The sequence below is a fragment of the Mandrillus leucophaeus genome, unplaced genomic scaffold (genome assembly GCF_000951045.1).
Source record: "Mandrillus leucophaeus isolate KB7577 unplaced genomic scaffold, Mleu.le_1.0 Scaffold251, whole genome shotgun sequence".
NCBI classification, from domain to species: Eukaryota; Metazoa; Chordata; class Mammalia; order Primates; family Cercopithecidae; genus Mandrillus; species Mandrillus leucophaeus.
Genome location: NW_012102599.1, coordinates 728,226 through 740,243, shown reverse-complemented (window position 1 = coordinate 740,243; position 12,018 = coordinate 728,226). Strand labels below are relative to the sequence as shown.

The 12,018-nt window shown below is 41.2% G+C and overlaps 1 protein-coding gene across 3 annotated transcripts in view; it reads right to left on the bottom strand.

Moving 5' to 3' along the window:
- Positions 1-12,018, bottom strand: part of TBC1D1 (TBC1 (tre-2/USP6, BUB2, cdc16) domain family, member 1) — a 247,014-nt gene that overhangs the window by 116,791 nt on the left and 118,205 nt on the right. For all 3 annotated transcript variants that reach the window (XM_011983519.1, XM_011983521.1, XM_011983520.1), the window contains exons 3-6: positions 9,990-10,079; positions 7,804-7,908; positions 6,782-6,914; positions 624-715 (exon numbers count right to left, since the gene is read on the bottom strand). In XM_011983519.1, the coding sequence (XP_011838909.1) occupies positions 624-715; positions 6,782-6,914; positions 7,804-7,908; positions 9,990-10,079 (420 nt within the window). The remainder of the gene's footprint in view (positions 1-623; positions 716-6,781; positions 6,915-7,803; positions 7,909-9,989; positions 10,080-12,018) is intronic.

The following is a 12,018-nucleotide window of genomic DNA, read 5'->3' as shown; positions in this document are numbered from 1 at the left end:
ACTGCACTCCAGCCTGGGTAACATAGTGAGCCCCCGCCTCTAGTTTTAAAAATAATAAGGCCAGGCGCGGTGGCTCACACCTGTAATCCCAGTACTTCGGGAGGCCAAGGTGGGTGGATCACGAGGTCAGGAATTCAAGACCAGCCTGACCAACATGGTGAAAGCCTGTCTCAACTAAAAACACAAAAATTAGCCGGGCATGGTGGCGCGCCTGTAGTCCCAGCTACTCAGGAAGCTGATGCAGGAGAATCACTTGAACCTGGGAGGCAGAGATCGCCGTGAGCCCAGATCGTGCTATTGCACTCCAGCCTGGGCAACAGAGCAAGACTCTGTCATACAAACAAATAAACAAAAAACACCATTTTTTTTTTTTTTTTTGCGATTTTTTTTTTTTTTAGCTCATCAGCTATCATTAGTGTCTTTTATATGTGGTCCAGGACAATCCTCCTTCTTCCAGTGTGGCCCAGGGAACCCAAAAGACTGGACACCCAGAAACCAAGACGAACTCAAGGCACCTTACCCCAGGCTGGGACAACACTGGTTTGCTATTTTGTATACATAGCATTTCCCAGGTAAGTTGCCTGCCTTTTCTTTCCTTCTAGAAATTAGTAACTGTACTGTACCTGAACCTCTTCAAAAATAGTCGCCTGCTCCTGATTGGTTAATGTTGTCAGGTGCTTTTGCAGTTCTAGTTTTGTTTTGGAAGAATTCATTCCTATTAAGAGAAAAAAAAAGAGGCATGAAAAAACTCTATGCAAAAGTTGTGAGATAGGAAGTTAACCTCTTCCACACACATCCCCTTCACATTCTCTTCCACTTCAGACTTTCAAGGTTTTATGGAAAAAAAAAAAATTTATTATTATTTTTTTGACATGGAATCCCACTCTGTCACCCAGGCTGGATTGCAGTGGTGCAATCATGGCTCACTGAAGCCTCGACCTCCCAGGCTCAAGCAATCCTTCCACTTCAGCCTCCCCAGTACCCGGGACTACAGGTACATGCCACCATGCCCGGCTAATTTTTGTATTTTTAGTAGAGACGAGGTTTCGCCATGTTACCCAGGCTGGTCTCGAACTCCTGAGCTCAAGCAATACACCCACCTCAGCCTCCTAAAGTGCTGGGATTACAGGCGTGAGCCACTATGCTTGGCGTGGAAATTTTCATCGAAAATAGTGTTGCTGTTATCTTTGTCATCATCTTCTAAACGAGCTCTGATGCACTGGACACTGAATAATAGGCATTAAGCTTGCACCATTTAATTCTCAAAACAATCTGATGAAGAGGATGCTATTACCCCCAGTTTACAGCTAAGAAAACTAAGACCCAGAGAGCTTATGTCATTTCCACAGACCACTTATTTGTACTCTACCTCAGGAATGTGTGGCTCCAAATTACTTTCTCCCTGTTAAAATACCTCACATAATCAGAAACTTCTCCTCAGAAAATGATAAATTCTTGTGTTGATACGTAAACCTGACAACTTTTTCTTAGGCAAAAACAACTCCTATTCTGTTGGAAAACTGACGCACATTTCTCCATCACAGAAAACTGATGCATGTGGCTCACAATTTTTCTTACACCACCACATGCTTATTAATAACTTAATGAACATTACATTTAATTAATGTTACAAAGGGTTTTGAGGAAAAGTTATAAAAATAAAGTCATTACATCATTTTAGTACCCATTAGAACCTTGTATTTCAAGTTCCTTCCCCACACAAATACGGCTCACAGCCTGCACTGCCTTTTCTTGGTGTCCAGTGATAAACGTCACACATGATGAGAAGGTTGATAATGAAAGAATATGCTGACCCAACTGCCATGAAAAGAAAAAAACTGCACGGGTTATTTTTCTTCCAAGGGCAGCTCTCACCTCGCCCACCTGGCACTGTCTTCTCATCCCACCAGGGTGGCCCTGAGGCAGAGGCCTGGCCAAGGCTCTGGGCTGGAGAACAGTGTGCGAGGCACCTACATCACTACGGATGGCCGGGAGGGAAATCTGCTGGGCCAGGGGCTTGTCTGTAAGGACTTGGAAACCATGCCTTCGCTTTGCAGACGGTTTTGCTGATGCCCAGAGAAGCCAGGCGACTTGTGAAAGGCCAGGAGGCCCATCAGCAGCCAAGTCTGCCCAAAGCCACGGCTCCTCCCCTCCCACGGCAGCCGAGGCAGATCCCACAACCTCTCAGTAGAGTGGGACTGTGGCAGAGGTGGCTGCCCTATCACACTGTTCCAGCCATCTCTGCTTCCAGAAAGACATTCTTTTTCCCTTTTTTTAACCCAAGAAAACCCTGAGGCCACCGTAGAAATAATATTTAAGTGACTGCCAAGCCATTTCACTTAACACTTTATGTGCATTATTTCATTTCACCCTAAAATGAATACTAGAAATGGGCCTTTTTTTTTTTTTTTAAAGTAATCCCAGTGCCCACTGAAGAAACTGAGGCACATGGAAGTCAAGTATTTTGTCCAAGGTCATCAGCTAAGTAAGTTGCCTCCAGCAACCAAACCCTTAACTGCTCCACTGCCCTCCCTGACTAGCAGAGCCAAGTCGCCTGACACTCAGGTGACTGCAATACAAGAGTGAGCTCAGAGGTGGGTTAAAGTGCAGGAAGGACGGTGCCTTCGTCAAAGTGCAATGCAGTCACTCTTTCAGCAAGCTGTCAGGTCACATGAAGCCAGGGAAACAGACAAGGCTTTACTGTATCAACTACTTAAATGCTGACGTGAAACAGAGTTAAGATTTATGAATCAAATAAGCACGAAGTCATCATGCACTAAAAATCTCCCCCACATATGGAGGACATCTCTGACAGTCAAAGTATCATATTTTGGAAAAACGATATTGTTTCATGAAACATTCGGATGTGGGGAATAGACGAATAAATGCCAAGGCCTAAGAAGACTTAGACTAACTAGACACTCTGCCAGTCTCAGGTGAAATCACGAAATGCAGCCTAGTCGTCGCTTCGGCAGCTGTGAAGCAATTCTCTGAGCAGTTTCACCCTGTCTGCAGGATGCCTAACTCATGAGGTCCTTCCGGCCCCATCTCTGAACAGCCAGCCCGCGTAGGTGCGAGCTCCTCCCCCAGGGATTCTCACACAGCTAGTGCCTCCTGGGTGGTTTCTGTACACCCACTGAAAGCACCCTTCAGTTCTACACTGAACGCGTCTCCTCAGAGAGGCCCAGGTGATGCCAAAATGGCTTATGGAGGGGAATGGGAAGCAAGGACTGAAGCAGAAAAAGGTAACCAGCGTCAAGGGAGTTTCCAAACTACAACCCCTCCGGGCTCCGCTGGTCAGTGAGGCTGCCTCCCTGCCGGTGCAGAAACGGCCCTTGTTAGAGGGAGCGGTGATGAATGACTGTGTTTTACTGAAGGAAAATTTGCTCTGAGAGCAAAAGAAAATCTTAGTTCAACTAATTTTTTTAATGAAAGCATAACTCAGTCTAATAATTCCCAAAATGCTCCTCTTTTAAAATAAGCAAAATACTATATAAATACCACTGAGTTGTATATGGGTCAAACACAGAACTGGGTAGAGCTGCACTTCTGATGTGTTGCATGTTAGAGCACAGTGCAGCGTAATCAACATGAACAGCGTTACTGATTCTATTCTGGAGATTCTGGGGGATGACTTGACTACACTTACTAAGAAAACACACTCTTTAAGTCTTTGTGTGGCCACATCACTAGTCCTCTCCACAGTTTTACAGAGTTATTGATCAGACCATATAACTTCCTGCTAGAACTAGTCTTACACCAATATACAATGAGTTTTAATAAGCCACTTCATTCTACTTATTAGGACTACAACAACAAAAAGCAAGGGACCGTAAAACTGTTTATGTAATAACTAGCACTTCTTCTAATAATGTGCCCTCTACACTTCTAGAAATGAGTTCCATCATGTAGGTAAAACATACCCCCACCAGACTTCTAACTGTACTATTTAAGAATGTTCTGGCGTTAGTAGAGTTTTGTGCCTTGGTTGGATTTTATCAGGTGAAAGATGGATCAAATGATTAATTCCAAAACGACGGCAGCAAAATCTACCCTGATCAAACTTTTGAGCTGTAACTTTCTGAAAGCTAACCAGACCAAAGAAAGATTTATCAAGGGGAGCGCTGGAAGCATTCCAGTTCCTGCAGATCGTGATCTGCTTTATCTTCAAGGCCAAAGTCATTGCTGGCTTTTCAATAAGCTCTTAAGGGGCATTTCTGTCATCGTTTACCTTATCTTGACAACCACTAAGGAAAGAGTTAGTGATCCTCTTGGTTGGGAACTCTCGTTAAAGCAAACGTTTTCTTGTTCCCAGATATATTTTGTGTAATGTCAGCAAATAGTAACAACGTGGAAAACACAGTTGAATATATTAATCATCTTTCTTCATTTTAAAGAGCACTGTAATGCCACAAATGACCCTTCCCAGACCTTAAGATGTCAACTGTTAATTTATCTTATTTAAAAAGGGAAACCAGATACCACTTCACATCTATCTGGACGGCTTTCATCAAAAACAAAACAAAACAAAAACAGAAAGTAGCACATTGTGGCGAGGACGTAAAAGAACTGGGGTCCTTACCCATTGCCAGTGGGATTGTAAAATGGTGTGGCCACTGAGAAACAATACGGAAGTTCCTCAAAAAAATTAAACATTAAATTACCACATACCCTAGGAGTTTCATTTCTGGATATACATCCAAAAGAATTGAAAGCAGGAACTTCAACAGGTATTTGCACATCAGCATTCACAGCAGCATTATTCATACAATAGTCAAAAGATGGAAGGACCCCAAACGTCCATGGACGAGTAAATGGATCAACAAAACGTGCTACACGCTTTTGGAATGGAATACTATTCAGCCTTAAAAAGGCATGAAACTCAGACAACGCTACGGTTCACATGAATCTGGAAAACATTACGCTAAGTGAAATAAACCAGAAACAAGAAGATAAATATTTTATGACTTTGCTTATATGAAGTTACCTAGAAACAGAACGGATGTTGCCAGAGGTTGAGAAGGAGCAGAGTTGGCATTTAACGAGTTTCAGTTCTGGAAGATGAAAAAGTTCTGGAGATGCTGGTGGTGAGGACTGCATAACAATGTGAATGGACTTAATGCCACTGAAGGGTACGCTTACAAAAAGGTTACAATGGTAAATTTTGTGTTACATATATTTTTACTGTAATTTTTTTAAAAAGGAAAATTGGACCTAAAAAGCAATGTTGTCTTTACAAAATTATAGCTTATAATAAACATTCCTTTTTTTTTTTTTTTTTTTGAGACATCTCGCTCTGTCACCTAGGCTGGGAGTGCAGTGGCACAATCTTGGCTCACTGCAACCTCCGTCTTCCGGCCTCAAACGATTCTCCTGCCTCAGCCTCCCAAGTAGCTGGAATCACAGGCACACTGGCCACCACGCCCAGCTAATTTCTGTATTTTCAGTAGAGACGGGGTTTCACCATGTTGCCCAGGCTGGTCTTGAACTCCTGACCTCAGGTGATCCACCTGCCTCGGCCTCCCAAAGTGCAGGGATTACAGGTGTATAATAAACATTCTCCAAACATGAGAAATGATCAAATTTTTGTTTTCTTTTCACAATAACATGGGTTGTTTAAATCATGTGACCTCCACAAGTCACAAAAAAAATTTTTGAAATCCTCCCATAAACAGAACAAAAACACAAAACCTAGAACAGAGAGGTGAAAACTCCTTCACCTTCCAGACGCCCTCAGATAAACATATTACCATTCCTTTTCACTGTCACCTGGTTCTGTCCTCTCCCCTGGCCCCTCCCTGCAGTCCCAGAGACAGAGACTCTCACTTCCTGCCTCAGGTGGACTCCCCACTCTTATTCAAAAGGAACCCCCTCCGTTCCATTCAGATTCATTTGGCCCCTCCCGCCCCTTGGGCTCTGAATTCACTCAAACCTCTCCAGTTCTGAAAAAGACAAAGTTAGCTGCAATCCCCAGGTCTTCCCCCAGTATGGCCTTCTCCTGGAAATGCTTGGTGGCAGGTAACAGGGCTTTACCACCTGGGGTGAATCATGGGCTCACGATACACTAGTTTATTCCTAGACATCCCTAATCCTCAATTTACTTATCTGCAATATGTGCAAAATAAATAGTCCCTTTTCCTCCCACAAATGTGGTGAGGATTAAATAGATAACAGAAAGCACCTAATATATTTCCTGGCAGATCTTATTCAATACACATTAGCTACAAATCATAACATTTATTACAGTTTCTCCCTAAGCCAGGTTTCTAGAAGTACTATTCAATACTAATAGTCATGTTTCTTTTATTTCTTCCCATTTGCTCCTCAACTGCAACCTGTTTTGTGCTACCTCGTCTCCATTCAAACTGTACTAGCAGCGGTTACTAATGACCTTGTAATGGAGAAACCGGTACAAGTTCCTTAGTTTTTATCTTTCTAGATATCTCTGCAGTGGCCAGTATGACTAACCACTCACATAATCTTGATAAACACTAGGCAACTGGTTTGGTAACCTGTTTCCCTAACTCCTCCTCCACCTTCAGAATACCCTGGAGGGAGGTGGCAGAAGGGGGTTCTGGGTTCTTATCTTTGTATCACCAGCATCCGGCACAATTCCTGACACACAAAAGACGCCCACTGCACGCTGAGAGTCCACTTACAATCACTGTGACTAACACAAGCCTCTGTTAGGCAGAATCTTCCAACACATGAGTATCACCTAAAGTTCTCCAGGGACCTTTAACTCCCATTGTGTTCACGCTGGAAAAGGTCCCCTACTCACCCTCTATCCTCTCGCAGAGCTTGTGCAGGCCCTGCAGGGGGCAGCCCTCGCACAGCTGGGCTGGCGCCTTAGCCGTCTGCTGCACTGCGGCCACCGTGAAAGCCTGTTTCAGGGTCATCATAATTTCGTCCACCTAATCAAAGAGAAGAGAAGTTGTAGCCACCAAAAAGTCAACTTGAAATTAGCTGGGCTGAGATGTCAGATAATCTATGGAAAAGACTTTTTAAGCTTTTAAGAGTTTCCTGTACTACTCTTCACAGTTTGACAGATAATAATTGGAATAACGGCTAGGATTACAGTCTGAAAATACTACAAGGATGCTCAAAGCTCTCAAAGCAGGTAAGGTAAATGATATGGTTTGGCTGTGTCCCCACCCAAATCTCATCTTGAATTGTAGCTCCCATAATTCCCACGTGTCATGGGAGGGACCCAGTGGGAGGTAATTGAATCATGGGGGTGGGTCTTTCCTGTGCTGTTCTCATGATAGTGAATAAATCTCACGAGATCTGACGGTTTTATAAAGGGCAGTTCCCCTGCACAGGCTCTCTTGCCTGCTGCCATGTAAGACGTGCCTTTGCTCCTCCTTCACCTTCCGCCATGATTGTGAGGCCTCCCTGGCCATGTGGAACTGTGTCCATTAAACCTCTTTCCTTTATAAATTACCCAGTATCGGGTATGTCTTTATTAGCAGTGTGAGAACAGACTGATACAGTAAAAACTAAAAATACAAACTACTGAGAAAAAAGGCAAACTTCTTTGATCAGACATCTAAAATCACACTGTAAAATGCTAGACCAGAGGGTGACACTGAGCAAGTTCTTCTGAAATAAAAAATATAAAATGCACACCCAATTAAGCTTCAGATGTGTATTAGCTACTTACTAAATAGTCATAAGTAAATAACTAAAGACAAATAATGATAGGTCAATGACTCTCTGGTTTCCCTAAGGACAGAAAAATCAGTGGAGCTAAAATTCCTTGTAAAGAAGGTTCCAAGGTAAGAATTGCTTGTCCTCTCTCACCAGAGCCTCATTTGTGCACTGAAACACGTAACAGACAAAATGAAAGCCGCCACCTCCAGAAGACTCCCGGCAGATAAATCCAAAGTGGTCCACATGTCTGATGCCCTGTCCAAGGGAGAGAATGAGATGTTCAGGTGTATACAGAAGACGCACCATCATCAGAAATGCACCTCAAGATTTACACAGCACAATTTTATTTTATTTTACTTTTTATTATTTTTTTGAGACAGAGTTTCACTCTTTTTGCCCAGGCTTGTGTACAATGGCGCAATCTCAGCTCACTGCAACCTCTGCCTCCAGGGTTCAAGTGATTCTCGTGCCTCGGCCTCCTGAGTAGCTGGGATTACAGGCGCCCACCACCACACCCAGCTAATTTTTGTATTTTTAGTAGATATGGTGTTTCACCATGTTGGTCTCAAACTCCTGACCTCAGGTGATCCACCCGCCTCAACCTCCCAAAGTGCTGGGATTACAGGCGTGAACCACTGCACCTGGCCTAGAGAGCACACTTTTAAAGAGCACTAGAAAATTACTATTTTCTCTGATATTTTAAAATTTCAAAAAGTCTAAAAACATCTCAAATAAAGGTGGTTTACTAGAATGTTCCTTTGATTACCCCCACAACAATAAGAGAACTAAGATCTGGAAATTCAAGTTTTCGTGCTCATTTTAGTATTCGATTGTTGTTTTGTTTGAGACTCAGGTATTAAAGAACAAAAACCACTCAAAAAATCAAAGGCAGACCAGAGATTCATGAATAAATACAACTACGCACATACACACATGTATGTGCATGCATGCACACACACCTAAAGGTTAAAAAAAGATTTAAAATATATTTGTACTCCTAAAATAAATAGGTAAATATTGAAGTGAACTGGAATAAAGAAAGAGTCAAAAATTATATGCATGCAGAGTAGAGGAGCTTTTAAACATATTAGGCCAAGGCTCTACCATAGAATCATAAGAGCTATTTTTAATAAATATTAATATGTAAACATGTTTTAAAATCATCAGCTATCAGAGGCACCTTAATACAGATAAAACATCTGCCATAAATATTAATACATCAATGTATTCTGAAAGCATCAGCATGCAGAGATGTGCGTGCTGATAGCTTAATGTTCAGGTAATCATATAAATTTGTAAGCTATACTCCTTTGGAAATGATAAAGCTATCACACAAAAATGTAAACATGTAACATTAATATTCAACAGAAACAGCAGCAAATCAGGATAAAAACTCTATGGGTAATCTTACTTTCAGGCCAAATATTTTCCAATAAATGAGCAATCATCGACATGCTTTGCCATCTCAATTAACATTCTCCAATAGCAAGTTAAGCATAAGCTAGAGGCTACAACTTAAGGAAATATGAGTTAGAAAAGCTTTTTCTTTGTCAATGGTTCCCTATTTAATCTATAGAGAACATTCTTTATTTTCACATTTTGCAGAAAAGTCCCTTTTGAATATTTAAGTAGATCACATTATAAATCAACACTGACATTTTCATATTTTATCAATTATGAAAACGAAAAATCCAGAGTTTAAAAAAAATAAGCAAACATAACCTTAAGTGATCTCATATTTGTTAGGAAGATCCTGAGTAAAACTGACATAGCTAATCTTAATTGATAGATTCTTCCAAAATCTCTCTATGAAAAAAACACCTGGAAGATTATCAAGAAAAAAGTTTTCAAGTAGACACTGTACTTTGAGTAGAACATTCTCAAAGATAAGCACTATCTATATTTGAAGAGAGAAGAAATACTGATAATTGGTACCCAAAAAGTTATAAATTTTTGTAAAGTAGAAATATATCTAATAAAAAGACACACTTGTATGAAATGTGTAAATATATACGTGTAATATGCACAAAGACACATACACATGCATCTGGAAGTCATGACTGTGGACCATTACTACCAATAACTGAGAAAATTAAAAGTAGATCTATTTTGTCCATTAGTGTTGCTAAGAGCAAATTTCTTAATTTCAAAATTATATTCATAATTTACCTTAACATACCAAAGCAAAGAAGAAAAGCGAAACACAAATCAAGTACAGTACTTAGAATCTAACATACACCCTGTAACCTTTAGCATTTCTGTTACATGACAGATATTACAGAAATCCATTTAAAAATTCCATTGCAATTGAATTTAAAAATCCCATCTCCATTTACCTGAGAGCAAAAGGATATCTCCTTAAAATTTTTCTCCAATGCTATTTTTTTGGTGTCAGGACTGATGAGGTAAACTTCAGACTGGCCAATCTTAAAAGACAAACAAAAAAAAATCTAGCTTTTCAAACTTTCTCATTTTATGACCTATAAAAATAAAGAATAAAAGGGGCAAGCTCCTATAAAATTCTGACTCTATCACTGTAGAAATCATTTCAAAGGTTCCCTCTTATCCTCTGGATTTCAGGTCACACTGGACATCTGTTAGTGCCTTCACCTACATAAGACAGCAGTCTTCCTTGAGATGAAAGAACCGGATATCCAAAAGTTAGCAACAGGCCTCAAGATCCACACATCCCCTAAAAACTGAGGTCTTCACATAAGTGAACCTTCCAGAAAACAGAATCTACTCTTTGAAAGCTTCCAAGATACTTTGGAAATGATTTTTACTGACAAGTCTTTTTAAATTGTTGTTAAAATAATCTACCATTTGTATAGTACATATCACATGTGAGGCATTCACATACACTAGTGACCGGACCTTTTCAAGTTAGAGTATGAGCATCAATTACAATCCTCTTACTGCCTTGGGACATGCTAATAGACACGCATTTTAGGAGACTGTTGTGTTGCAATACTCATCCTACTGTGTGTGCACATGCCCCTGCAAGCTATGAAAGCCTGCCTTTTAGACTCCATGTCTCCGAAGCGCTAAGCTTCTTGGTTTTCAGTGTATGTTGGTTTCTATAGCTCTAGTTTCTCCTCAGGACCAATAAGTCAGTGGTCACATCCTGATGCTGCCACTCTAACTCCCAGATCCATCTCCTCCTCTAAACACTCTACGTTTTGATGTTAAAGACAAACCAGATACACAAGCTTGTTAGAAACTGGGGTGTAAGTCAAAGGGAATTATATTCTCAGTGAGGGAGCCCAAGAAACGTGCATTCTGTTTGGGGCATGGACTTTGCACTCTGAATTGTTTTTGCACGCTTACTGTTTCTGAACTGTATTTCAGCCAGTAGAGAGTGGCAGGTAGCCTTTTACTCTCATCCTTCCATGGAGACCAAGGATGATGAAAAACTAATTCATTTTTAACATGCAACATCTTTCTAAATTAGACTGTGTCTCTCTCTAGAGTAGGAGCCAACACAATATCCTCCTTATTTGTAAACAACCAATAAATACCTATTTGGAGTATGTTTAGCCTCTTTACAAGTCACTGTCTTTACCTACATAGTGAAGATAGTCCTTACTTGTTTTTAAAAATAACCTTTGAAAATCTCATAAGGTGAGAGGCTCCAAGACATTATTATTTGGCTGTGGCTGGGTTGTAAAGAGCAAGTCAGAATTTAAAGTTGGGTGGGGCTCCTGAGATCCCTCTCCTTCCCCATGGCATCCAAAGGATTATACATCCCATTAATTTGACTTTCTGCATGTCTGTCCCTTCCACTCCCACTGCACTTCACAACCCCACTATCTCTCACCTGTACTACCACAACAGCTTCACTCCCCTCCCCACCCTACTCTTGCCCTCCCCCAAGTATCCTGGCTCTGTAGCCAAAGATATTTCACACTGTGTTTTAAAGCATGCAGTGACTGCCCACTCCTTTCAGGATAAAAACCAAACCCTGACCGAGACCCATAAAGTTGTGCCTAATGAACATAACTTTCGTGGGGCTGCCTCCAGCCCCAGCCCCATCTCTACGCACCATCCTTCCTTGTTTTCAGTGCAGCCATCCGGACTTATTTCTCACCCAACAGGTGTCTACAGAGCACAGCTGTGCTCTAGGCACTAGCAACGACAACAGTGAACAGAGACATGAAAATCCATGCCCTCTTGAAGCCTATCTTCTTGGGGGCATGTGGGACATAAAATGTTTTACTTGTTTATTTGTAATTGTATCAAATGGTAAAAGTGCTATGGAGAAAAATAAAGCAAAAAACCTGGAAGTGAGGTTGCTACTGGCCTTACTGATACGATTATTCCTCCATGTCAACATTTCAGCAGAGACCTAGAGGAAGCAAGAGGAGG